This window comes from Salvelinus alpinus, chromosome 3, assembly GCF_045679555.1.
Source record: "Salvelinus alpinus chromosome 3, SLU_Salpinus.1, whole genome shotgun sequence".
In the NCBI taxonomy this organism is placed as follows: domain Eukaryota; kingdom Metazoa; phylum Chordata; class Actinopteri; order Salmoniformes; family Salmonidae; genus Salvelinus; species Salvelinus alpinus.
The window spans coordinates 104,774,850-104,802,349 of NC_092088.1; the positions used below are offsets into that span (position 1 = coordinate 104,774,850).

A 27,500-nucleotide genomic window follows, 5' to 3' on the forward strand; every position below is an offset into this window, starting at 1 on the left:
TAGCCGTGCTTCTGACCAACCTGTCTGAACACATGCCCCACGACACGCGCCTGCAGACCTTCCTGGAGCTGGCTGAGAGTGTGCTGAACTACTTCCAGCCGTACCTGGGCCGCATCGAGATTATGGGTAGTGCCAAGCGTATCGAGAGGGTCTACTTCGAGATCAGCGAGTCCAGTCGTACGCAGTGGGAGAAACCCCAGGTCAAAGAGTCCAAACGCCAGTTCATCTTCGACGTGGTCAACGAGGGCGGGGAGAAGGAGAAGATGGAGCTGTTCGTTAACTTCTGCGAGGACACCATCTTTGAGATGCAGCTGGCCGCCCAGATGTCCGACGTCGGGGAACGGTCGGCCGTGAAGGAGGAGAGCGAGAAAGAGAAACCGGAAGAGGAGAGCCCTGAGATGGGCTTCTTCTCTGTGACCACGGTCCGGACCGCCCTGATGGCGCTACGCTACAACGTCATGTTCCTGATGAATGTAAATATATCTCATTTGACAATATCAAAAGTATATCTACAGCCAGTACAGCCAGTTTAACCTGTCTCGCCCCCCCGTTCCGCTAGCGGAACTCCTCCCACATTCCACTGAAAAGGCAGAGCGCGAAATTCAAAAAATATTTTTTTAGAAATATTTAACTTTCACACATTAACAAGTCCAATACAGCAAATGAAAGATACACATCTTGTGAATCCAGCCAACATGTCCGATTTTTTTAATGTTTTACAGGGAAAACACAATATATATTTATGTTAGCTCACCAACAAATAGAAAAAAGCACAGACATTTTTCACAGCACAGGTAGCATGCACAAAATCAACCAAACTAACCTAGAACAAACCAAAGAAACCAAGAAACAACTTAATCAGATGACAGTCTTATAACATGTTATACAATAAATCTATGTTTTGTTCGAAAAATGTGCATATTTCAGGTATAAATCATAGTTTACATTGCGGCTACAATCAGAAATTGCACCGAAAGCAGCCAGAATTATTACAGACACCAACGTGACATACCGAAATACTCATCATAAAACATTTCTGAAAAATACATGGTGTATAGCAAATTAAAGACAAAGATCTTGTGAATACAGCCAATATTTCAGATTTTCTAAGTGTTTTACAGCGAAAACACAATATAGTATTATATTAGCTTACTACAATAGCCTACCACATTCATTCATCAAGGCACGTTAGCGATAGCAATAGGCACGTTAGCGTTAGCGAATAAACCAGCAAAAGATATTACATTTCACTAACCTTCATAAACCTTCCTCAGATGACAGTCCTGTAACATCAGGTTATACATACACTTATGTTTTGTTCGAAAATGTGCATATTTAGAGCTGAAATCCGTGGTTATACAACGTAGCATAACGTAGCATAACGTGCTAATGTAGCATCTTTTTCCCAGAATGTGCAGATATTTCTATTAGACTCTCACCTATTCTGACCAAATAGCTATTCATAAACATTACAAAAAAACACATGTTGTATAGGAAACGATAGATCCATTAGTTCTTAATGCAATCGCAGTGTTAGAATTCTAAAAATATCTTCATTACGACATAAGACTTAGTTATGGTAAGGGAATAACCAAAACCTGAGCGCAAAGCTACTTGTACACAGTTCGACAGATATATGAAATAGCATCACAAAATGGTTCCTACTTTTGCTGATCTTCTATCAGAATGTTGTACAAGGGGTCCTTTGTCCAGAACCGTCGTTGTTTTGGATTCAGAACGTTCTTTTTCCCTCTTGAATTAGCAAGCACACTGGCCATGCAGCGCTAAGCTCTCCAACGTCAACAAAGTCGAACAACGCAACACGCCGAACGTCCCGAATAAAGTTCAATAATCTAATGAAACTATATTGAAAAAACATACTTTAGGATGATATTGTAACATGTATCAAATAAATTCAAAGCCGGAGCTCATATTCGCCCATAACGACATGTTTCCAGTAGGCAATAACAGGTCCCCCCACGCGCCTTGCAGAAAACAGAAAATGGGTGACACGTTGTTCCAAGAGGGCTCATTCAACGTCAGACAGAGATAATCAACTCCTTTTTCCTCTCACTTCCTCTTGACATCCAGGGGAAGGTGTATGACGTGCACGTATAGTCATACGTATCATGCCCATTTATAGGCAGCGACTTGAACACAGCATCGATTTCAGACTTTCCACTTCCTGGTCACAAAGTGTGCTGCCAAATGAGTTGTGTTTGACCCACAGACAAAATTCAAACGGTTTTAGAAACTAGAGAGTGTTTTCTATCCAATAGTAATAATAATATGCATATTGTACGAGCAAGAATTGAGTACGAGGCCGTTTAAATTGGGAACGATTTTCCCCAAAAGTGAAAACAGCACCCCCTATCCTTTAAAGGTTACCAAGGACTTCTTTCCTCTACAGGTTCTGTCCATGAAGAGCCTGAAGAAGCAGATGAAGAGAATGAAGAAGATGACAGTGAAGGACATGGTGATGACGCTGGTCTCCTTCTATTGGTCCGTCATCATGGGCCTGTTCCACTTCACCTTCAACGTCTCCAGAGGGTTCTGCAGAATCATGTACAACACCTTCCTAGGAGGCAGTCTGGTGGAGGGAGCCAAGACGATGAAGGTGAGAACCGCTTTTAGTGACTGTCTCAGTAAGGCCATTCTACTGCCAATGTTTGTCTATGGAGATCGCATGGCTGTTTAGTTGATTGTATACACTTGTCAGCAACGGGTGTGGCTGAAATAGCCGAATCCACTAATTTGAAGTGTCCAGATACTTTTGTCTATATAGTGTATGTGATGTAGTGCGCAATTTTCAGGGACCACTTTTGGCTCGTGGGCACTGCTTTCAGAACTACTGTAAAATTACTGCTATTGCTATCTGCTCTTCTCTGCTCTCCTCTTCTTCTCTCCTCTCCTCTCATCTCGTTTCTTCTCTTCACGTTTCTTCTCTTAAGGTGTCTGACCTGTTGGCCAACATGCCTGACCCGACCCAGGATGAGGTTCGAGAGGAGGGGGAGAAGGCGCTCTCAGCTAGACCCTCGGCTGAGGAGGAGCTGGCGGATCTGGCCCTGCCCGTGGACGGGACTGAAGTCCTCTCAGACATCTTTGGATTAGATCTGAGGAGAGGAGAAGGAGGACAGTATAAGATAACTGCTCACAACCCCAACGCCAGTCTGACTGATCTGCTAAACTCTCCAGTCCCCTCCTCTCCTGTCCGCGCTACCTCACCGTCCCCGGAACTGAGAAGACGGCACCAGGTAATGTCATTTTACCCCCTCTCTCTCTCTCTCTCTCTCTGTCTCGCTCTCTCTCTCTGTCTCTCTCTCTCTCTGTCTCTGTCTCTGTCTCTGTCTCTGTCTCTGTCTCTGTCTCTCTCTCTCTCTGTCTCTCTCTCTCTCTCTCTCTCTCTCTCTCTCTCTCTCTCTCTCTCTCTCCCTCTCTCTCTCTCTCTCTCTCTCTCTCTCTCTCTCTCTCTCTCTGTCTCTCTCTGTCTCTCTCTGTCTCCCTCTCTCTCCCTCTCCCTCCTCCCTGGACCATTGCTTTCCCAGCAGGAAGAGACATTAGTGTCTCCACAGTGTCAGCCTGCCTGGACTCCCATCACTCTAACACATTATCTACACATTACCACGATTGAGTGTTTGTGCTCTGTGTTGATAAGGCTGCTCTGCCCCTTGATGTTGTTCTGTGATGTGGTGCGTTTCTGCCGTTTTAGGCTAAGAGCCCTTCAGAGGAAGGGACTGAGGAAACCAAGGAGGCCAAGTCAGAGCCGGAGAAAGCAGAGTATGTACCACTTCCCCTTTCCTCTGTTACTTCTGTTGTGTTCACCTGAAATACAATGAAACTAAGTTGATCATGGAAGAGCAGTATTATTACAATGTAAAAGAATGTACCATCAAACAGCTGTAAACACTGTGCTCCTTCTGCTGTGTCTGTTAACTGACTGTCCCTGCCTTCCAGGGGACTGGATGGAGAGAAGCAGGAGGAGGAGGAGAGGAGGAAGGAGGAGGAGAGGAGGAAGGAGGAGAGGAGACAGGAGGAGAAGAAGAGGAAGGAGGAGAAGCCAAAAGCTAAAGTGAGACAGCAGCACACCTCCAAGTCTGATGAGCATGACATGCAGGAGTCTGCCTTCTGGAAGAAAATCATCGCCTATCAGAGGAAGCTGCTGGTACGACACACACACACACACACGCACTTACACACACACACACACACGCACACACACACACAGTCTTCTACAACTAACCTTGTTGGGACACACAATTTTCCCTAAACCTAACCCGTACCCAAACCTTAACCCGTAAACCTAACCTTTAAAATGAATCCTAGCTCATATCAAATCAAATTGTATTTGTTACATGCGCTGAATACAACAGGTGTAGAGCTTACAGTGAAACGCTTACTGACAAGCACTTAACCAACAATGCAGTTTTAATAAAATACCTAAAAAAAGTAAGAGATAAGAATAACAAATAGTTAAAGAGCCGCAGAGGGCTATATATATTGGGTATTACGGTACAGCGTTAATGTGGAGGCTATATACAGGGTATTACGGTACAGAGTCAATGTGGAGGCTATATACAGAGGGTACCAGTACAGAGTCAATGTGGAGGCTATATACAGGGGGTACCGGTACAGAGTCAATGTGGAGGCTATATACAGGGGGTACCGGTACATTGTCAATGTGGAGGCTATATACAGGGTATTACGGTACAGAGTCAATGTGGAGGCTATATACAGGGGGTACCAGTACAGAGTCAATGTGGAGGCTATATACAGGGTATTACGGTACAGAGTCAATGTGGAGGCTATATACAGGGGGTACCAGTACAGAGTCAATGTGGAGGCTATATACAGGGTATTACGGTACAGAGTCAATGTGGAGGCTATATACAGGGGGTACCGGTACAGAGTCAATGTGGAGGCTATATACAGGGTATTACGGTACAGAGTCAATGTGGAGGCTATATACAGGTGGTACCGGTACAGAGTCAATGTGGAGACTATATACAGGGGGGTACCAGTACAGAGTCAATGTGGAGGCTATATACAGGGTATTACGGTACAGAGTCAATGTGGAGGCTATATACAGGGGGGTACCAGTACAGAGTCAATGTGGAGGCTATATACAGGGTATTACGGTACAGAGTCAATGTGTAGGCTATATACAGGGGGTACCGGTACAGAGTCAATGGGGAGGCTATATACAGGGGGGTACCGGTACAGAGTCAGAGAGAACAGTCTATAACTAGGGTAGCTGGAGTCTTTGACAATTGTTAGGGCCTTCCTCTGTCACCGCCTGGTATAGAGGTCCTGGATGGCAGGAAGCTTGGGCCCAGTGATGCACTGGGCTTTACGCACTGCCCTCTCATAACTCTAACCTTTACCCGAGAAATAGCATTTGACCTTGTGGGGACCAACAAAATGACCCCAGTTGGTCAAATTTTTGTTTGACTTCTGGTCCCAACGAGTATAGTCAAACATACACACACACACACACACACACACACACACACACACACACACACACACACACACACACACACACACACACACACACACACACACACACCACACACACACACACACACACACCACACACACACACACACACACACACACACACACACACACACACACACACACACACACACACACACACACACACACACACACACACACACACACACACACACACACACACACACACACACACACACACACACACACACACACACACACACACACACACACACACACACACACACACACACACACACACACACACACACACACACACACACACACACACACACACACACACAGAGACAGACACACACAGAGACAGAGACAGACACAGACACAGAGACAGACACACGTAGCTGCTGTGAAGAGACTTTCTGGCAATCAGCTAACAACACAATATGAAGAAGACTGAGCTAATGTATATTAAATCAATCCTCACCCCCTCTATCAGCCACCCCTTTCTATCAGCCACCCCACCCCCTCTATCAGCCACCCAACCCCCTCTATCAGCCACCCAACCCCCTCTATCAGCCACCTCACCCCCTCTATCAGCCACCCCACCCTCTCTATCAGCCACCTCACCCCCTCTATCAGCCATCCCACCCTCTCTATCAGCCACCCAACCCCCTCTATCAGCCACCTCACCCCCTCTATCAGCCACCCCACCCTCTCTATCAGCCACCTCACCCCCTCTATCAGCCACCCCACCCCCTCTATCAGCCACCCCACCCCCTCTATCAGCCGCCCCACCCCCTCTATCAGCCGCCCCACCCTCTCTATCAGCCACACCACCCTCTCTATCAGCCACCCCACCCCTCTATCAGCCACCCCACCCCCTCTATCAGCCACCCCACCCATCTATCAGCCACCCCACCCCTCTATCAGCCACCCCACCCCCTCTATCAGCCACCTCACCCCCTCTATCAGCCACCCCACCCTCTCTATCAGCCACCTCACCCCCTCTATCAGCCACCTCACCCCCTCTATCAGCCACCCCACCCTCTCTATCAGCCACCTCACCCCTCTATCAGCCACCCCACCCCCTCTATAAGCCACCCCACCCCCTCTATCAGCCACCCCACCCACTCTATCAGCCACCCCACCCCCTCTATCAGCCACCCCACCCACTCTATCAGCCACCCCACCCCCTCTATCAGCCACCCCACCCATCAGCCACCCCACCCTCTCTATCAGCCACCCCACCTCTCTATCAGCCACCCCACCCCTCTATCAGCCACCCCACCCCTCTATCAGCCACCCCACCCCCTCTATCAGCCACACCACCCCTCTATCAGCCACACCACCCTCTCTATCAGCCGCCCCACCCCCTCTATCAGCAACATTACCCCCTCTATCAGCCACCTCACCCCCTCTATCAGCCACCCAACCCCCTCTATCAGCCACGCCACCCCCTCTATCAGCCACCCCACCACCTCTATCCTCATCAATGTGTTTGTGATTGACTTTTTTTCTAGAACTATTTTGCTCGGAACTTCTACAACATGAGAATGCTGGCGTTGTTTGTGGCCTTCGCCATCAACTTCATCCTCCTCTTCTACAAGGTAATCACAACCTGTAGGAAGTACCTGGACGTTTTACCCCTCCGTGGATTCCTCTGGTGATGCTGCTGTTGAAGGGTTACTGGGTGGGGAGAACATCGGAGGGATAGAACTCTCCAACAATATATATTTTACTGATACATTTTCTATGGATTATATACATGAGGATCCAGCTACTTACTCACTGTTTTTAAAGAATAGTCGTTTTAGAGTGAGCCCATGGTTCATTGTTCCCCCCTCACCCTCCTCCAGGTGTCCTCCTCCTCAGCGGTGATGCCTGAAAGCAGAAGGCCCCGGACAGGCAGCAGTGTGCGGTGGGACCCCGTGACGGAGGGTAGTGACCCCCAGGAGCCTCAAACCCCCCAGCAGGAACCTGTGTTTGTCCACTTTGTGCTGGAGGAGAGCACCGGATACATGGAGCCCACCCTGCGTATCCTGGCCATCCTACACACTGTCATCTCCTTCTGCTGCATCATAGGTTACTACTGCCTTAAGGTAGGATACTGCTGTTACTACTGCCTTAATAAGGTAGGATACTGCTGTTACTACTGCCTTAGGGTAGGATACTGCTGTTACTACTGCCTCAAGGTAGGATACTGCTGTTACTACTGCCTTAAGGTAGGATACTGCTGTTACTACTGCCTTAAGGTAGGATACTGCTGTTACTACTGCCTTAAGGTAGGATACTGCTGTTACTACTGCCTCAAGGTAGGATGCTGCTGTTACTACTGCCTTAGGGTAGGATACTGCTGTTACTACTGCCTTAAGGTAGGCTACTGCTGTTACTACTGGCTCAAGGTAGGATACTGCTGTTACTACTGCCTTAAGGTAGGATACTGCTGTTACTACTGCCTTAGGGTAGGATACTGCTGTTACTACTGCCTTAGGGTAGGATACTGCTGTTACTACTGCCTTAAGGTAGGAAACTGCTGTTACTACTGCCTCAAGGTAGGATACTGCTGTTACTACTACCTTAAGGTAGGATACTGCTGTTACTACTGCCTTAAGGTAGGATACTGCTGTTACTACTTCCTCAAGGTAGAATACTGCTGTTACTACTTCCTCAAGGTAGGATGCTGCTGTTACTACTGCCTTAGGGTAGGATACTGCTGTTACTACTGCCTTTAGGTAGGATACTGCTGTTACTACTGCCTTAAGGTAGGATACTGCTGTTACTACTGCTTCAAGGTAGATTACTGCTGTTACTACTGCCTCAAGGTAGGATACTGCTGTTACTACTGCCTTTAAGGTAGGATACTGCTGTTACTACTGCCTCAAGGTAGGATCCTGCTGTTACTACTGCCTCACGGTAGGATACTGCTGTTACTACTGGCTTAAGGTAGGTTACTGCTGTCTCTCGGTAGGTTACTACTGTCTCTCGGTAGGTTACTACTGTCTCTCGGTAGATTACTGCTGTCTCTCGGTAGGTTACTACTGTCTCTCGGTAGGTCACTACTGTCTCTCGGTAGGTTACTACTGTCTCTCGGTAGGTTCCTACTGTCTCTTGGTAGGTTACTACTGTCTCTCGATAGGTTACTACTGTCTCTCGGTAGGTTACTACTGTCTCTCGGTAGGTTACTACTGTCTCTCGGTAGGTTACTACTGTCTCTCGGTAGGTTACTACTGTCTCTCGGTAGGTTACTACTGTCTCTCGGTAGGTTACTACTGTCTCTCGGTAGGTTACTACTGTCTCTCGGTAGGTTACTACTGTCTCTCGGTAGTTTACTACTGTCTCTCGGTAGGTTACAACTGTCTCTCGGTAGTTTACTACTGTCTCTCGGTAGGTTACAACTGTCTCTCGGTAGGTTACTACTGTCTCTCGGTAGTTTACTACAGTCTCTCGGTAGGTTACTACTGTCTCTCGGTAGGTCACTACTGTCTCTCGGTAGGTCACTACTGTCTCTCGGTAGGTTACTACTGTCTCTCGGTAGATTACTGCTGTCTCTCGGTAGATTACTGCTGTCTCTCGGTAGGTTACTACTGTCTCTCGGTAGGTTACTACTGCCTCTCGGTAGGTTACAACTTTCTCACGGTAGGTTACTACTGCCTCTCGTTAGGTTACCACTGCCTCTCGGTAGGTTACTACTGCCTCTCGGTATGTTACAACTGTCTCTCGGTAGGTTACCACTGCCTCTCGGTAGGTTACAACTGTCTCTCGGTAGGTTACCACTGCCTCTCGGTAGGTTACCACTGTCTCTCGGTAGGTTACTACTGTCTCTCGGTAGGTTACTACTGTCTCTCGGTAGGTTACTACTGTCTCTTGGTAGGTAGGTTACTACTGTCTCTCGGTAGGTTACTACTGTCTCTCGGTAGGTTACTACTGTCTCTCGGTAGGTTACTACTGTCTCTCGGTAGGTTACTACAGCCTCAAGGTTGGTTACTACTGTCTCTCGGTAGGTTACTACTGTCTCTCGGTAGGTTACTACTGTCTCTCGGTAGGTAGGTTACTACTGTCTCTTGGTAGGTAGGTTACTACTGTCTCTCGGTAGGTTACTACTGTCTCTCGGTAGGTTACTACTGTCTCTCGGTAGGTTACTACAGCCTCAAGGTTGGTTACTACTGTCTCTCGGTAGGTTACTACTGTCTCTCGGTAGGTTACTACTGTCTCTCGGTAGGTAGGTTACTACTGTCTCTTGGTAGGTTACTACTGTCTCTCGGTAGGTTACTACAACCTCAAGGTAGGTTACTACTGTCTCTCGGTAAGTTACTACTGTCTCTCGGTAGGTTACTACTGTCTCTCGGTAGGTTACTACTGTCTCTCTGTAGGTTACTACTGTCTCTCGGTAGGTTACTACTGTCTCTCGGTAGGTTACTACTGTCTCTTGGTAGGTAGGTTACTACTGTCTCTCGGTAGGTTACTACTGTCTCTCGGTAGGTCACTACTGTCTCTCGGTAGATTACTACTGTCTCTCGGTAGGTCACTACTGTCTCTCGGTAGATTACTACTGTCTCACGGTAGGTCACTACTGTCTCTCGGTAGGTTACTACTGCCTCTCGGTAGGTTACTACTGTCTCTCGGTAGGTTACTACTGTCTCTCGGTAGGTTACTACTGTCTCTCGGTAGGTTACTACTGTCTCACGGTAGGTTACTACTGCCTCTCGGTAGGTTACAACTGTCTCTCGGTAGGTTACTGCTGTCTCTCGGTAGGTTACTACTGCCTCTCGGTAGGTTACTACTGTCTCTCGGTAGGTTACTACTGTCTCTCGGTTGGTTACTACTGTTTCTCGGTAGGTTATTACTGTCTCTCGGTAGGTTACAACTGTCTCTCGGTAGGTTACTGCTGTCTCTCGGTAGGTTACTACTGTCTCTCGGTAGGTTACTACTGTCTCTCGGTAGGTTACTACTGCCTCTCGGTAGGTTACAACTGTCTCTCGGTAGGTTACTGCTGTCTCTCGGTAGGTTACTACTGCCTCTCGGTAGGTTACAACTGTCTCTCGGTAGGTTACTGCTGTCTCTCGGTAGGTTACTACTGCCTCTCGGTTGGTTACTACTGTTTCTCGGTAGGTTATTACTGTCTCTCGGTAGGTTATTACTGTCTCTCGGTAGGTTATTACTGTCTCTCGGTAGGTTACTACTGTCTCTCGGTAGGTCACTACTGTCTCTCGGTAGGTTACTACTGTCTCTCGGTAGGTTACAACTGTCTCTCGGTAGATTACTACTGTCTCTCGGTATGTTACAACTGTCTCTCGGTAGATTACTACTGTCTCTCGGTAGGTTACTACTGTCTCTCGGTAGGTTACTACAGCCTCAAGGTAGTGTTCTCCACCTCTCTGATCCTTCCTCCCTGCCTGTTTACCCACCAGGTCCCGTTGGTGATCTTCAAGCGTGAGAAGGAGGTGGCGAGGAAGCTGGAGTTTGACGGTCTCTACATCACAGAGCAGCCGTCGGAGGATGACATTAAAGGCCAGTGGGACCGACTAGTGATTAACACTGGGTAAGTCCACTGTTACCGCTTAGTTCATTATCACAGCCTCCCTAATGGCTCCAGATACCCTACCTAGTGCACTACTGTAGACCAGCTCTGACCAAAAGTAGTGCACTGTGTAGGGTATAGGGTGCCATTTGGGACCCAGTCAGCTATTACAGCAGACCTATTACAGCATGGTCCGGGTCCACAGAGGCCACAGGCTGGGCTAATTGTCCTCTAAATGTTTAAATGTCAAACCTAACGATCACGCTCGTCTCGCGGTGGTGGTGCTTTGACTCTGCAGCCCTACGGATCACATATTAATGATATAAAGGTCTCTGTAAATGAATGAATATGGCAAACCGTTTTCGTTAATCCATTCCATCGCTGGATTATGTACTCTGTATAGACTGAGCATGTGGATAATAGTTTTTGTTTTGGAGGATGTGGATTAGTAATGTAATGTACTTTGGTTTTGATTTTCAGATCGTTTCCAAACAACTACTGGGATAAGTTTGTGAAGAGGAAGGTAGGTCTGAATTCATATTCACTGATGTCTCTCAGTGATATACATTTAGCTCCACATCAGTAACCTGTTTAGAACCAGTTTAGAACCTATTTAGAAACTGTTTAGAACCAGTTTAGAACCTATTTAGAAACTGTTTAGAACCTATTTAGAACCAGTTTACAACATATTCAGAGCCAGTTTAGAACCTGTTAAGAACCAGTTTACAACATATTTAGAACCAGTTTACAACATATTTAGAACCTGTTTAGAACCAGTTTACAACATATTTAGAACCAGTTTACAACATATTTAGAACCTGTTTAGAACCAGTTTAAAACCAGTTTACAACATATTTAGAACCAGTTTACAACATATTTAGAACCTGTTTAGAACCAGTTTAAAACCAGTTTAGAACATATTTAGAACCAGTTTAGAACATTTAGAACATATTTAGAACCACATGTTTTAAACCACCAGTTTAAAACATATTTAGAACCAGTTTAGAACCAGTTTATAACCTGTTTATAACCTATTTAGAACCAGTTTAGAACCTGTTTACAACATATTTAGAACCAGTTTAGAACCAGTTTACAACCTATTTAGAACCAGTTTACAACATATTTAGAACCTATTTAGAACCAGTTTACAACATATTTAGAACCAGTTTAGAACCAGTTTACAACATATTTAGAACCCCTTTAGAACCAGTTTACAACATATTTAGAACCACTTTAGAACCAGTTTAGAACATATTTAGAACCAGTTTAGAACCAGTTTAGAACCTGTTTAGAACCAGTTTAGAACAGTAGAGTGAAGCTGTGTGGTTCCCCCTGCAGGTGATGGATAAGTATGGAGAGTTCTACGGCCATGACCGCATCAGTGAGCTGCTGGGTATGGACAAGGCTGCTCTGGACTTCAGTGACGCCCACGAGAAGAAGAAACCCAAGAAAGACAGCTCGTTAGCCGCAGTGTGAGTCTGGGGGTGGGGAGACAGAGCTGGGTAGGGGACTGGTGGTGATGGGGGAGAAATGACAGGGGAGGGGATGGAGAGTGAAGTGAGTCTGGGGGTGGGGAGACAGAGCTGGGTAGGGGGCTGGTGGTGATGGGGGAGAAATGACAGGGGAGGGGATGGAGAGTGAAGTGAGTCTGGGGGTGGGGGGACAGAGCTGGGTAGGGGACTGGTGGTGATGGGGGAGAAATGACAGGGGAGGGGATGGAGGGTGAAGTGAGTCTGGGGGTGGGGGGACAGAGCTGGGTAGGGGACTGGTGGTGATGGGGGAGAAATGACAGGGGAGGGGGAGGGGATGGAGGGTGAAGGGGTGGGGGGAGCATTTCGCTACACCCACAATAACATCTGTAAATAAGTGTATGTGACAACAACATTTGATTGAATTTGATTTGGATGTCCCTGACAGTGCCTGTTGGACCCTTCAAAGCCCACGCATTGAACTTAGATCATTAAAGCTCATAGATGGGGAATCTTACTCTAATTTAGAGAGAACGAAACATCTAGTTCCACCTTCTAAATGTGCATCTTTCTCTCTCCCTGTTGTTCATATGGACGAAGCTTCCTCTGAAGCCAATATAGTGAGAGGTGTTTTGAAAGCTAATGTTTTAAGTGTTTCAGTTGGAAGATGGTTGTAATGACCAATCACTGTACAGGATGGTGGCAGCAGGACCAATCACTGTACAGGATGGTGTCAGAAGGACGCCTAATCTATGACAAATACGCCCCAACATGAATCCTGTTGATGTTGTGTCCTCTCTCCTATCTCCTCTGTTCTGTTACAGATTAAACTCTGTTGATGTTGTGTCCTCTCTCGTCTCCCCTGTTCTGTTACAGATTAAACTCTGTTGATGTTGTGTCCTCTCTCCTGTCTCCTCTGTTCTGTTACAGATTAAACTCAGTTGATGTTGTGTCCTCTCTCCTGTCTCCTCTGTTCTGTTACAGATTAAACTCAGTTGATGTTGTGTCCTCTCTCCTGTCTCCTCTGTTCTATTACAGATTAAACTCAGTTGATGTTGTGTCCTCTCTCCTGTCTCCTCTGTTCTGTTACAGATTAAACTCTGTTGATGTTGTATCCTCTCTCCTGTCTCCCCCTGTTCTGTTACAGATTAAACTCTGTTGATGTTGTGTCCTCTCTCCTGTCTCCTCTGTTCTGTTACAGATTAAACTCTGTTGATGTTGTGTCCTCTCTCCTATCTCCCCTGTTCTGTTACAGATTAAACTCTGTTGATGTTGTGTCCTCTCTCCTGTCTCCCCCTGTTCTGTTACAGATTAAACTCTGTTGATGTTGTGTCCTCTCTCCTGTCTCCTCTGTTCTGTTACAGATTAAACTCTGTTGATGTTGTGTCCTCTCTCCTATCTCCCCTGTTCTGTTACAGATTAAACTCTGTTGATGTTGTGTCCTCTCTCCTATCTCCCCTGTTCTGTTACAGATTAAACTCTGTTGATGTTGTGTCCTCTCTCCTGTCTCCTCTGTTCTGTTACAGATTAAACTCTGTTGATGTTGTGTCCTCTCTCCTATCTCCCCTGTTCTGTTACAGATTAAACTCTGTTGATGTTGTGTCCTCTCTCCTATCTCCCCTGTTCTGTTACAGATTAAACTCTGTTGATGTTGTGTCCTCTCTCCTGTCTCCCCCTGTTCTGTTACAGATTAAACTCTGTTGATGTTGTGTCCTCTCTCCTGTCTCCTCTGTTCTGTTACAGATTAAACTCTGTTGATGTTGTGTCCTCTCCTGTCTCCTCTGTTCTATTACAGATTAAACTCTGTTGATGTTGTGTCCTCTCTCCTGTCTCCTCTGTTCTGTTACAGATTAAACTCTGTTGATGTTGTGTCCTCTCTCCTGTCTCCTCTGTTCTGTTACAGATTAAACTCAGTTGATGTTGTGTCCTCTCTCCTGTCTCCTCTGTTCTATTACAGATTAAACTCTGTTGATGTTGTATCCTCTCTCCTGTCTCCTCTGTTCTATTACAGATTAAACTCTGTTGATGTTGTGTCCTCTCTCCTGTCTCCTCTGTTCTGTTACAGATTAAACTCAGTTGATGTTGTGTCCTCTCTCCTATCTCCCCTGTTCTGTTACAGATTAAACTCTGTTGATGTTGTGTCCTCTCTCCTGTCTCCTCTGTTCTGTTACAGATTAAACTCTGTTGATGTTGTGTCCTCTCTCCTGTCTCCTCTGTTCTGTTACAGATTAAACTCTGTTGATGTTGTGTCCTCTCTCCTATCTCCCCTGTTCTGTTACAGATTAAACTCTGTTGATGTGAAGTACCAGATCTGGAAACTAGGAGTCGTCTTCACAGACAATGTAAATAAAGACTTATTGCATCATGCTAAGTAACTTCAACTGCATATTTAATATACAATAATACATTTTATACATTTACCAGACACTATTTCTAACTCTTCTTCTTCGTCTTCTTCGTCTCCTTCTTCTTCTACCTGACCCCTGCAGTCGTTCCTGTACCTGGCTTGGTATATGACCATGTCCATCCTGGGTCACTATAACAACTTCTTCTTTGCTGCTCATCTCCTGGACATCGCCATGGGCTTCAAGACCCTCCGCACCATCCTGTCTTCTGTCACGCACAACGGCAAACAGGTACTGTGTCTGCTCTTGACTGTATCACTATGTCGGTACTTAGTATTCTACAAACCACTGTCTAAAGATAAAATATGTAACTGTTGATACATACAGTGTCTAAAGATACAATATGTTACTGTAGATACATTCACAATATGTTACTGTAGGTACATTCACAATATATTACTGTAGATACAATATATTACTGTAGGTACCTACAGTGTCTAAAGATACAATATATTACTGTAGATACATACAGTGTTTAAAGATACAATATATTACTGTAGATACATACAGTGTCTAAAGATACAATATATTACTGTAGATACATACAGTGTTTAAAGATAGAATATGTTACTGTAGGTACCTACAGTGTCTAAAGATGCAATATATTACTGTAGATACATACAGTGTTTAAAGATACAATATGTTACTGTAGATACATACAGTGTCTAAAGATGTAATATATGGGGTGGCAGGGTAGCCTAGTGGTTAGAGCGTTGGACTAGTAACCGAAAGGTTGCAAGTTCAATTCCCCGAGCTGACAAGGTACAAATATGTCGTTCTGCCCCTGAACAGGCAGTTAACCCAGTTCCTAGGCTGTCATTGTAAATAAGAATTTGTTCTTCACTGACTTGCCTAGTTATATAAAGGTTAAAAAAATACAATAAAAATACAATGTTACTGTAGATACATACAGTGTTTAAAGATACTGTAGGTACATTCACAATATATTACTGTAGGTACATAGTGTTTAAAGATACAATATGTTACTGTAGGTACATTCACAATATATTACTGTAGGTACATAGTGTTTAAAGATACAATATGTTACTGTAGGTACATTCACAATATATTACTGTAGGTACATAGTGTTTAAAGATACAATATGTTACTGTAGGTACATTCACAATATATTACTGTAGATACATAGTGTTTAAAGATACAATATGTTACTGTAGGTACATAGTGTTTAAAGATACAATATATTACTGTAGATACATAGTGTTTAAAGATACAATATATTACTGTAGGTACATAGTGTTTAAAGATACAATATATTACTGTAGATACATAGTGTTTAAAGATACAATATATTACTGTAGGTACATAGTGTTTAAAGATACAATATATTACTGTAGATACATAGTGTTTAAAGATACAATATATTACTGTAGATACATAGTGTTTAAAGATACAATATGTTACTGTAGGTACATAGTGTTTAAAGATACAATATATTACTGTAGATACATAGTGTTTAAAGATACAATATATTACTGTAGGAACATAGTGTTTAAAGATACAATATATTACTGTAGGAACATAGTGTTTAAAGATACAATATATTACTGTAGATACATACAGTGTTTAAAGATACAATATATTACTGTAGATACATAGTGTTTAAAGATACAATATATTACTGTAGATACATAGTGTTTAAAGATACAATATATTACTGTAGGTACATAGTGTTTATAGATACAATATATTACTGTAGATACATAGTGTTTAAAGATACAATATGTTACTGTAGATACATAGTGTTTAAAGATACAATATATTACTGTAGGTACATAGTGTTTAAAGATACAATATATTACTGTAGATACATAGTGTTTAAAGGTACAATATATTACTGTAGATACATAGTGTTTAAAGGTACAATATATTACTGTAGATACATAGTGTTTAAAGATACAATATGTTACTGTAGGTATATAGTGTTTATAGATACAATATATTACTGTAGATACATAGTGTTTAAAGATACAATATGTTACTGTAGATACATAGTGTTTAAAGATACAATATATTACTGTAGATACATAGTGTTTAAAGATACAATATAGTACTGTAGGTACATAGTGTTTAAAGATACAATATATTACTGTAGATACATAGTGTTTATAGATACAATATCATACTGTAGGTACATAGTGTTTATAGATACAATATATTACTGTAGGTAATAGTGTTTAAAGATACAATATATTACTGTAGATACAATATATTACTGTAGATACATAGTGTTTAAAGATACAATATGTTACTGTAGATACATAGTGTTTAAAGATACAATATATTACTGTAGATACATACAGTGTTTAAAGATACAATATATTACTGTAGATACATACAGTGTTTAAAGATACAATATATTACTGTAGATACATACAGTGTCTAAAGATACAATATGTTACTGTAGCTTGTTGTTTCGGCTCTGTACTCCAACAATCTGTTCAACCATATTGGGTGAAATGTTTAAAATTTACAGCCCTTTTTACACGGTCCCCCATTTTAGGGAACCAATAGTATTTGGACAAATTCACTTGGATGCATCTGCAGTTTATTTTGGTTGTTTCAGATGATGTGGTGCTCAATATTAATGAATGCTAATGTGTTGTGTCATTTTGGAGACACTTTTATTCTCAATGAGATTAGAATATGTCTCTTCTACATTAATGTGGACGCTACCATGGTTACGGATAGTCCTGAATGAATTGTGAATAATAATACTCACAAGACAGGCTAACCTCTCACCGTCACCATTAAGAAGGTTATCATTTTATATCATACCCCTAAAACATGCTAACATCTCACCGTCACCATTAAGAAGGTTAGCATTATATATCATTCCCCAAAGACAGGCTAACCTCTCACCATTACCATTAAGGAGATTAGCATTTTATATCATACCCCAAGACAGGCTAACCTCTCACCGTTACCATTAAGAAGGTTAGCATTAAAACAGGCTAATCTCTCACCGTTACCATTAAGAAGGTTAGCATTAAAACATGCTAACCTCTCACCGTTACCATTAAGAAGGTTAGCATTTTATATCATACCCCAAGTCGGGCTAACCTCTCACCGTTACCATTATGAAGGTTAGCATTTTATATCATACCCCTAACACATGCTAACCTCTCACCATTAGCATTTTATATCATACCCCAAGACAGGCTAACCGCTCACCGTTACCATTAAGGAGATTAGCATTTTATATCATACCCCAAGACAGGCTAACCTCTCACCGTTACCGTTAAGGAGATTAGCATTTTATATCATACCCCAAGACAGGCTAACCTCTCACCGTTACCATTAAGAAGGTTAGCATTATAACAGGCTAACCTCTCACCGTCACCATTAAGGAGGTTAGCATTAAAACATGCTAATCTCTCACCGTTACCATTAAGGAGGTTAGCATTATAACATGCTAACCTCTCACCGTTACCATTAAGGAGGTTAGCATTATAACATGCTAACCTCTCACCGTTACCATTAAGGAGGTTAGCGTTATAACATGCTAATCTCTCACCGTTACCATTAAGGAGGTTAGCATTATAACATGCTAACCTCTCACCGTTACCATTAAGGAGGTTAGCATTAAAACATGCTAACCTCTCACCGTTACCATTAAGGAGGTTAGCGTTATATCATACCCCAAGACAGGCTAACCTCTCACCGTTACCATTAAGAAGGTTAGCATTATAACAGGCTAACCTCTGACCATTAACATTAAGAAGGTTATCAGTTTTTTTGGGGTATGATATTTAAGCCTCTACAACTTTCTCACTCATCATTATTCAACATTTAATCCTAATTATCCAGGCGTTGACATTAGTTGGCTGACTACAGATATAAATGCAAAGCGTTTCTGTATGGAGGAATGGTCTGATATCCCTCCCAATGTGTTCGACAACATATGGCTCAGGGCCGTCATCCTCGTAAGGTATTGAAAACAGGGGTGACAATAGTTTTTACCCCTACTATTTTGAGAAGAAAAGGTATTACTTGTTAAACAAAATATTTTTCTTTGCGCAATTAGATTAGAATAAAATAATATAATTCCATGGTGGCTTTCAACTTCTTCACTAATAACGACCTCTCTCTCTCTCTCTCTCTCTCTCTCTCTCTCTCTCTCTCTCTCTCTCTCTCTCTCTCTCTCTCTCTCTCTCTCTCTCTCTCTCTCTCTCTCTCTCTCTCTCTCTCTCTCTCTCTCTCTCTCTCTCTCTCTCTCTCTCTTCCTTCCCCTCCCCAGCTGGTTCTGACAGTAGGACTACTGGCTGTGGTGGTGTATCTCTACACCGTGGTGGCGTTCAACTTCTTCAGGAAGTTCTACAATAGAGGGGAAGAGGGAGAGACACCGGACATGAAGTGTGATGACATGCTCACAGTGAGTAGTCAAACCTGAGCCTGTATTCACAGTCTGATCCTAGATCAGTTTGTCTTCTAGATCACACTGAATCAGATTATATAGACAAGGAGGACCTGATCCTAGATCAGTTTGTCTTCTAGATCACACTGAATCAGATTATATAGACAAGGAGGACCTGATCCTAGATCAGTATGTCTTCTAGATCACACTGAATCAGATTATATAGACGAGGAGGACCTGATCCTAGATCAGTTTGTCTTCTAGATCACACTGAATCAGATTATATAGACAAGGAAGACCTGATCCTAGATCAGTATGTCTTCTAGATCACACTGAATCAGATTATATAGACGAGGAGGACCTGATCCTAGATCAGTTTGTCTTCTAGATCACACTGAATCAGATTATATAGACGAGGAGGACCTGATCCTAGATCAGTTTGTCTTCTAGATCACACTGAATCAGATTATATAGACAAGGAGGACCTGATCCTAGATCAGTATGTCTTCTAGATCACACTGAATCAGATTATATAGACGAGGAGGACCTGATCCTAGATCAGTTTGTCTTCTAGATCACACTGAATCAGATTATATAGACAAGGAGGACCTGATCCTAGATCAGTTTGTCTTCTAGATCACACTGAATCAGATTATATAGACAAGGAGGACCTGATCCTAGATCAGTTTGTCTTCTAGATCACACTGAATCAGATTATATAGACACGGAGGACCTGATCCTAGATCAGTTTGTCTTCTAGATCACACTGAATCAGATTATATAGACGAGGAGGACCTGATCCTAGATCAGTTTGTCTTCTAGATCACACTGAATCAGATTATATAGACACGGAGGACCTGATCCTAGATCAGTTTGTCTTCTAGATCACACTGAATCAGATTATATAGACACGGAGGACCTGATCCTAGATCAGTTTGTCTTCTAGATCACACTGAATCAGATTATATAGACACGGAGGACCTGATCCTAGATCAGTTTGTCTTCTAGATCACACTGAATCAGATTATATAGACACGGAGGACCTGATCCTAGATCAGTTTGTCTTCTAGATCACACTGAATCAGATTATATAGACAAGGAGGACCTGATCCTAGATCAGTTTGTCTTCTAGATCACACTGAATCAGATTATATAGACACGGAGGACCTGATCCTAGATCAGTTTGTCTTCTGAATCAGATTATATAGACACGGAGGACCTGATCCTAGATCAGTTTGTCTTCTAGATCACACTGAATCAGATTATATAGACACGGAGGACCTGATCCTAGATCAGTTTGTCTTCTAGATCACACTGAATCAGATTATATAGACGAGGAGGACCTGATCCTAGATCAGTTTGTCTTCTAGATCACACTGAATCAGATTATATAGACGAGGAGGACCTGATCCTAGATCAGTTTGTCTTCTAGATCACACTGAATCAGATTATATAGACAAGGAGGACCTGATCCTAGATCAGTTTGTCTTCTGAATCAGATTATATAGACACGGAGGACCTGATCCTAGATCAGTTTGTCTTCTAGATCACACTGAATCAGATTATATAGACACGGAGGACCTGATCCTAGATCAGTTTGTCTTCTAGATCACACTGAATCAGATTATATAGACACGGAGGACCTGATCCTAGATCAGTTTGTCTTCTGAATCAGATTATATAGACAAGGAGGACCTGATCCTAGATCAGTTTGTCTTCTGAATCAGATTATATAGACACGGAGGACCTGATCCTAGATCAGTTTGTCTTCTAGATCACACTGAATCAGATTATATAGACAAGGAGGACCTGATCCTAGATCAGTTTGTCTTCTAGATCACACTGAATCAGATTATATAGACACGGAGGACCTGATCCTAGATCAGTTTGTCTTCTAGATCACACTGAATCAGATTATATAGACGAGGAGGACCTGATCCTAGATCAGTTTGTCTTCTAGATCACACTGAATCAGATTATATAGACACGGAGGACCTGATCCTAGATCAGTTTGTCTTCTAGATCACACTGAATCAGATTATATAGACACGGAGGACCTGATCCTAGATCAGTTTGTCTTCTAGATCACACTGAATCAGATTATATAGACACGGAGGACCTGATCCTAGATCAGTTTGTCTTCTAGATCACACTGAATCAGATTATATAGACACGGAGGACCTGATCCTAGATCAGTTTGTCTTCTAGATCACACTGAATCAGATTATATAGACAAGGAGGACCTGATCCTAGATCAGTTTGTCTTCTGAATCAGATTATATAGACAAGGAGGACCTGATCCTAGATCAGTTTGTCTTCTAGATCACACTGAATCAGATTATATAGACAAGGAGGACCTGATCCTAGATCAGTTTGTCTTCTAGATCACACTGAATCAGATTATATAGACACGGAGGACCTGATCCTAGATCAGTTTGTCTTCTGAATCAGATTATATAGACACGGAGGACCTGATCCTAGATCAGTTTGTCTTCTAGATCACACTGAATCAGATTATATAGACACGGAGGACCTGATCCTAGATCAGTTTGTCTTCTAGATCACACTGAATCAGATTATATAGACGAGGAGGACCTGATCCTAGATCAGTTTGTCTTCTAGATCACACTGAATCAGATTATATAGACGAGGAGGACCTGATCCTAGATCAGTTTGTCTTCTAGATCACACTGAATCAGATTATATAGACAAGGAGGACCTGATCCTAGATCAGTTTGTCTTCTGAATCAGATTATATAGACACGGAGGACCTGATCCTAGATCAGTTTGTCTTCTAGATCACACTGAATCAGATTATATAGACACGGAGGACCTGATCCTAGATCAGTTTGTCTTCTAGATCACACTGAATCAGATTATATAGACACGGAGGACCTGATCCTAGATCAGTTTGTCTTCTGAATCAGATTATATAGACACGGAGGACCTGATCCTAGATCAGCACTGATCAGCATTGTAAACAACACAATATCATCTGTGAATGTGTTAGTCACTGTAAGTGTTATTGACCTCGTTTATACAGCTACAGCTGGAACCCCATTCCAGTCACCGGTTCTATATCCCACTACTTCATCCTCCTTTATGTCGACTTGATTGCCGTGCCGACGACCTGGTTGCCGTGCCGACGGGCAGAGCTGTGATGAATGCAGTTCGTTAAGCTAAAGAGCTAATTAAACACTAGTTGCTGGGATGCAGCTGCTAATTGCCTAGTATTCCCTGACATGGTGAGACAGAGAAAGGTGGTGTCAGAACGAGGTCTGCTGATTGGCTAGTATTCCCTGACATGGTGAGACAGAGAAAGGTGGCGTCAGAACGAGGTCTGCTGATTGGCTAGTATTCCCTGACATGGTGAGACAGAGAAAGGTGGTGTCAGAACGAGGTCTGCTGATTGGCTAGTATTCCCTGACATGGTGAGACAGACAAAGGTGGTGTCAGAACGAGGTCTGCTGATTGGCTAGTATTCCCTGACATGGTGAGACAGCGAAAGGTGGCGTCAGAACGAGGTCTGCTGATTGGCTAGTATTCCCTGACATGGTGAGACAGAGAAAGGTGGCGTCAGAACGAGGTCTGCTGATTGGCTAGTATTCCCTGACATGGTGAGACAGAGAAAGGTGGTGTCAGAACGAGGTCTGCTGATTGGCTAGTATTCCCTGACAAGGTGAGACAGAGAAAGGTGGTGTCAGAACAAGGTCTGCTGATTGGCTAGTATTCCCTGACATGGTGAGACAGAGAAAGGTGGCGTCAGAACGAGGTCTGCTGATTGGCTAGTATTCCCTGACATGGTGAGACAGAGAAAGGTGGTGTCAGAACGAGGTCTGCTGATTGGCTAGTATTCCCTGACATGGTGAGACAGACAAAGGTGGTGTCAGAACGAGGTCTGCTGATTGGCTAGTATTCCCTGACATGGTGAGACAGCGAAAGGTGGCGTCAGAACGAGGTCTGCTGATTGGCTAGTATTCCCTGACATGGTGAGACAGAGAAAGGTGGCGTCAGAACGAGGTCTGCTGATTGGCTAGTATTCCCTGACATGGTGAGACAGAGAAAGGTGGTGTCAGAACGAGGTCTGCTGATTGGCTAGTATTCCCTGACATGGTGAGACAGAGAAAGGTGGTGTCAGAACAAGGTCTGCTGATTGGCTAGTATTCCCTGACATGGTGAGACAGAGAAAGGTGGTGTCAGAACGAGGTCTGCTGATTGGCTAGTATTCCCTGACATGGTGAGACAGACAAAGGTGGTGTCAGAACGAGGTCTGCTGATTGGCTAGTATTCCCTGACATGGTGAGACAGCGAAAGGTGGCGTCAGAACGAGGTCTGCTGATTGGCTAGTATTCCCTGACATGGTGAGACAGAGAAAGGTGGCGTCAGAACGAGGTCTGCTGATTGGCTAGTATTCCCTGACATGGTGAGACAGAGAAAGGTGGTGTCAGAACGAGGTCTGCTGATTGGCTAGTATTCCCTGACATGGTGAGACAGAGAAAGGTGGTGTCAGAACAAGGTCTGCTGATTGGCTAGTATTCCCTGACATGGTGAGACAGAGAAAGGTGGTGTCAGAACGAGGTCTGCTGATTGGCTAGTATTCCCTGACATGGTGAGACAGAGAAAGGTGGTGTCAGAACGAGGTCTGCTGATTGGCTAGTATTCCCTGACATGGTGAGACAGCGAAAGGTGGCGTCAGAACGAGGTCTGCTGATTGGCTAGTATTCCCTGACATGGTGAGACAGAGAAAGGTGGCGTCAGAACGAGGTCTGCTGATTGGCTAGTATTCCCTGACATGGTGAGACAGAGAAAGGTGGCGTCAGAACGAGGTCTGCTGATTGGCTAGTATTCCCTGACATGGTGAGACAGAGAAAGGTGGTGTCAGAACGAGGTCTGCTGATTGGCTAGTATTCCCTGACATGGTGAGACAGAGAAAGGTGGTGTCAGAACGAGGTCTGCTGATTGGCTAGTATTCCCTGACATGGTGAGACAGAGAAAGGTGGTGTCAGAACGAGGTCTGCTGATTGGCTAGTATTCCCTGACATGGTGAGACAGAGAAAGGTGGTGTCAGAACGAGGTCTGCTGATTGGCTAGTATTCCCTGACATGGTGAGACAGAGAAAGGTGGCGTCAGAACGAGGTCTGCTGATTGGCTGGGCCAGGTCTAATTAGCCCCAGACGTTTCGGTAATAAAGATCTGGGTCGTGGGACCCTATCCCCTCTATAGTGCACTACTGTTGAGTCCTACGGGCCTAAAGTAGTGCACTAAAGTGGTAATCGGTTGTCATTTGGGACTCGTAGTGAGCAATGCCTTAATGACCTATTCTATTGTGATCGTATTGGCAGGAGCACAGCCATCAGAGCCTCTCAGAATGAACCATTTATGTGTTGAAAATCCCAAATTGTTTTCATAGTCAACTTACACACAGCTTTGACACACACACTTCCCCCACCAGACATGCCACCAGGGGTCTTTTCACAGTCCCCAAATCCAGAACAAATTCCAGAAAGCGTACAGTATTATATAGAACCATCATTACATGGAACTTCCTTCCATCTCATATTGCTCAAATAAACAGCAAACCTGGTTTCAGAAAACAGATAGAGCAACACCTCACGCCACAACGCCTCTCCCCTATTGGACCCAGATAGTTTGTGTGCATTGATATGTCGGCTGCGTGTGCCTTCGTTTTTGTATTTGACGTAGTTCTGTCCTTGAGCTGTTCTTGTCTTACCCTGTGGTAAGTGTCTGTATTAGCCCCTACAGGCAGACAGACAGACAGGAGACAAGGCCTGTATTAGCACCGACCAACAGCCATACAGACAGACAGGAGACAGACAGACAGATGGAGACAGGGCCTGTATTAGACCCTACAGACAGACAGACAGGAGACAGGGCCTGTATTAGCACCGACCAAGTGACAGACAGACAGGGCCAGTATCAACCCCTACAGGCAGACAGACAGGAGACAAGGCCTGTATTAGCCCCTACACAGTGACAGACTGACAGACAGGGCCTGTTTTAGCCCCTACAGACAGACAGACAGACGGACGGACGGACAGACAGGGTCTGTATTAGCCCCTACAGACAGACAGACAGACAGGGTCTGTATTAGCCCCTACAGAGTGACTGACAGACAGGGGACAGTAACATCATGCTCTGTGTCTCTGCGTTAATCCTCCCAGAGCCAGCCACCCATGACATTCCATTAGTCCATTCTCTGCTGCTACTTCCTATTAAGGAGTCCTCTCTGGATCTGACTGGTCTGGAGGAAGAGGACAAAGCTGTTCTCTTCTGGAGAACATGACACCCTATTCCCTACATAGTGCCCTACTGTTGACTAGGGTCCAGTCAAAAGGAGTGCACTACATAGGGGACAGTGTTCCATTTGGAATGCATCCAGAGGATTAGCTAGGGGCTGGGTTAGGGGCTGGGTTAGGAGCTGGGTTAGGGGCTGGGTTAGGGGTTAGGGGGCTGGGTTAGGGGCTGGGTTAGGGGCTGGGTTAGGGGTTAGGGGCTGGGTTAGGGGCTGGGTTAGGGGTTAGGGGGCTGGGTTAGGGGCTGGGTTAGGAGCTGGGTTAGGGGCTGGGTTAGGGGCTGGGTTAGGGGTTAGGGGCTGGGTTAGGGGCTGGGTTAGGAGCTGGGTTAGGGGCTGGGTTAGGGGCTGGGTTAGGGGCTGGGTTAGGGGCTGGGTTAGGAGCTGGGTTAGGGGCTGGGTTAGGGGCTGGGTTAGGAGCTGGGTTAGGGGCTGGGTTAGGGGCTGGGTTAGGGGCTGGGTTAGGGGCTGGGTTAGGAGCTGGGTTAGGGGTTGGGGGTTGGGTTAGGGGCTGGGTTAGGGGCTGGGTTAGGGGCTGGGTTAGGAGCTGGGTTAGGGGCTGGGTTAGGGGCTGGGTTAGGAGCTGGGTTAGGGGCTGGGTTAGGGGCTGGGTTAGGGGCTGGGTTAGGGGCTGGGTTAGGGGCTGGGCTAGGGGCTGGGTTAGGGGCTGGGTTAGGGGCTGGGTTAGGGGCTGGGTTAGGGGCTGGGTTAGGAGCTGGGTTAGGGGCTGGGTTAGGGGCTGGGTTAGGAGCTGGGTTAGGGGCTGGGTTAGGGGCTGGGTTAGGGGGCTGGGTTAGGGGCTGGGTTAGGGGCTGGGTTAGGGGCTGGGTTAGGAGCTGGGTTAGGGGCTGGGTTAGGGGCTGGGTTAGGAGCTGGGTTAGGGGCTGGGTTAGGGGCTGGGTTAGGGGCTGGGTTAGGGGCTGGGTTAGGAGCTGGGTTAGGGGCTGGGTTAGGAGCTGGGTTAGGGGTTGGGGGTTGGGTTAGGGGCTGGGTTAGGGGCTGGGTTAGGAGCTGGGTTAGGGGCTGGGTTAGGGGCTGGGTTAGGAGCTGGGTTAGGGGCTGGGTTAGGGGCTGGGTTAGGAGCTGGGTTAGGGGCTGGGTTAGGGGCTGGGTTAGGGGGCTGGGTTAGGGGCTGGGTTAGGGGCTGGGTTAGGGGGCTGGGTTAGGGGGCTGGGTTAGGGGCTGGGTTAGGAGCTGGGTTAGGGGCTGGGTTAGGGGCTGGGTTAGGGGCTGGGTTAGGGGTTAGGGGCTGGGTTAGGGGTTAGGGGCTGGGTTAGGGGCTGGGTTAGGAGCTGGGTTAGGGGCTGGGTTAGGGGCTGGGTTAGGGGCTGGGTTAGGGGTTAGGGGCTGGGTTAGGGGTTAGGGGGCTGGGTTAGGGGCTGGGTTAGGGGCTGGGTTAGGGGCTGGGTTAGGGGCTGGGTTAGGGGGCTGGGTTAGGGGTGGGTTAGGGGCTGGGTTAGGGGCTGGGTTAGGGGTTAGGGGGCTGGGTTAGGGGCTGGGTTAGGGGTTGGGTTAGGGGCTGGGTTAGGGGTTAGGGGGCTGGGTTAGGGGCTGGGTTAGGGGTTAGGGGCTGGGTTAGGGGCTGGGTTAGGGGCTGGGTTAGGGGTTAGGGGCTGGGTTAGGGGTTAGGGGCTGGGTTAGGGGCTGGGTTAGGGGTTAGGGGGCTGGGTTAGGGGCTGGGTTAGGGGTTAGGGGCTGGGTTAGGGGTTAGGGGCTGGGTTAGGGGGCTGGGTTAGGGGTTAGGGGCTGGGTTAGGGGCTGGGTTAGGGGCTGGGTTAGGGGTTAGGGGCTGGGTTAGGGGCTGGGTTAGGGGTTAGGGGCTGGGTTAGTGGTTAGGGGGCTGGGTTAGGGGCTGGGTTAGGGGTTAGGGGGCTGGGTTAGGGGCTGGGTTAGGGGCTGGGTTATGGGTTAGGGGGCTGGGTTAGGGGCTGGGTTAGGGGCTGGG

At 45.4% G+C, this 27,500-nt stretch overlaps 1 protein-coding gene across 6 annotated transcripts in view; it reads left to right on the plus strand.

Moving 5' to 3' along the window:
* LOC139571652 (ryanodine receptor 2-like) overlaps positions 1-27,500 on the plus strand; it is a 216,717-nt gene that overhangs the window by 179,294 nt on the left and 9,923 nt on the right. For 5 of the 6 annotated variants that reach the window (XM_071394716.1, XM_071394717.1, XM_071394718.1 and 2 more), the window contains 13 exons: positions 1-473; positions 2,411-2,617; positions 2,952-3,254; positions 3,710-3,777; positions 3,955-4,162; positions 6,996-7,082; positions 7,332-7,574; positions 10,884-11,014; positions 11,474-11,516; positions 12,332-12,465; positions 14,744-14,804; positions 14,952-15,098; positions 19,126-19,260. The exon at positions 1-473 is cut by the window's left edge and continues 193 nt beyond it. In XM_071394716.1, the coding sequence (XP_071250817.1) occupies positions 1-473; positions 2,411-2,617; positions 2,952-3,254; positions 3,710-3,777; positions 3,955-4,162; positions 6,996-7,082; positions 7,332-7,574; positions 10,884-11,014; positions 11,474-11,516; positions 12,332-12,465; positions 14,744-14,804; positions 14,952-15,098; positions 19,126-19,260 (2,240 nt within the window). Of the gene's footprint in view, positions 474-2,410; positions 2,618-2,951; positions 3,255-3,709; positions 3,778-3,954; positions 4,163-6,995; positions 7,083-7,331; positions 7,575-10,883; positions 11,015-11,473; positions 11,517-12,331; positions 12,466-13,286; positions 13,888-14,743; positions 14,805-14,951; positions 15,099-19,125; positions 19,261-27,500 lie in introns of those variants that run through there. The other variant, XM_071394720.1, reaches the window with a different exon arrangement.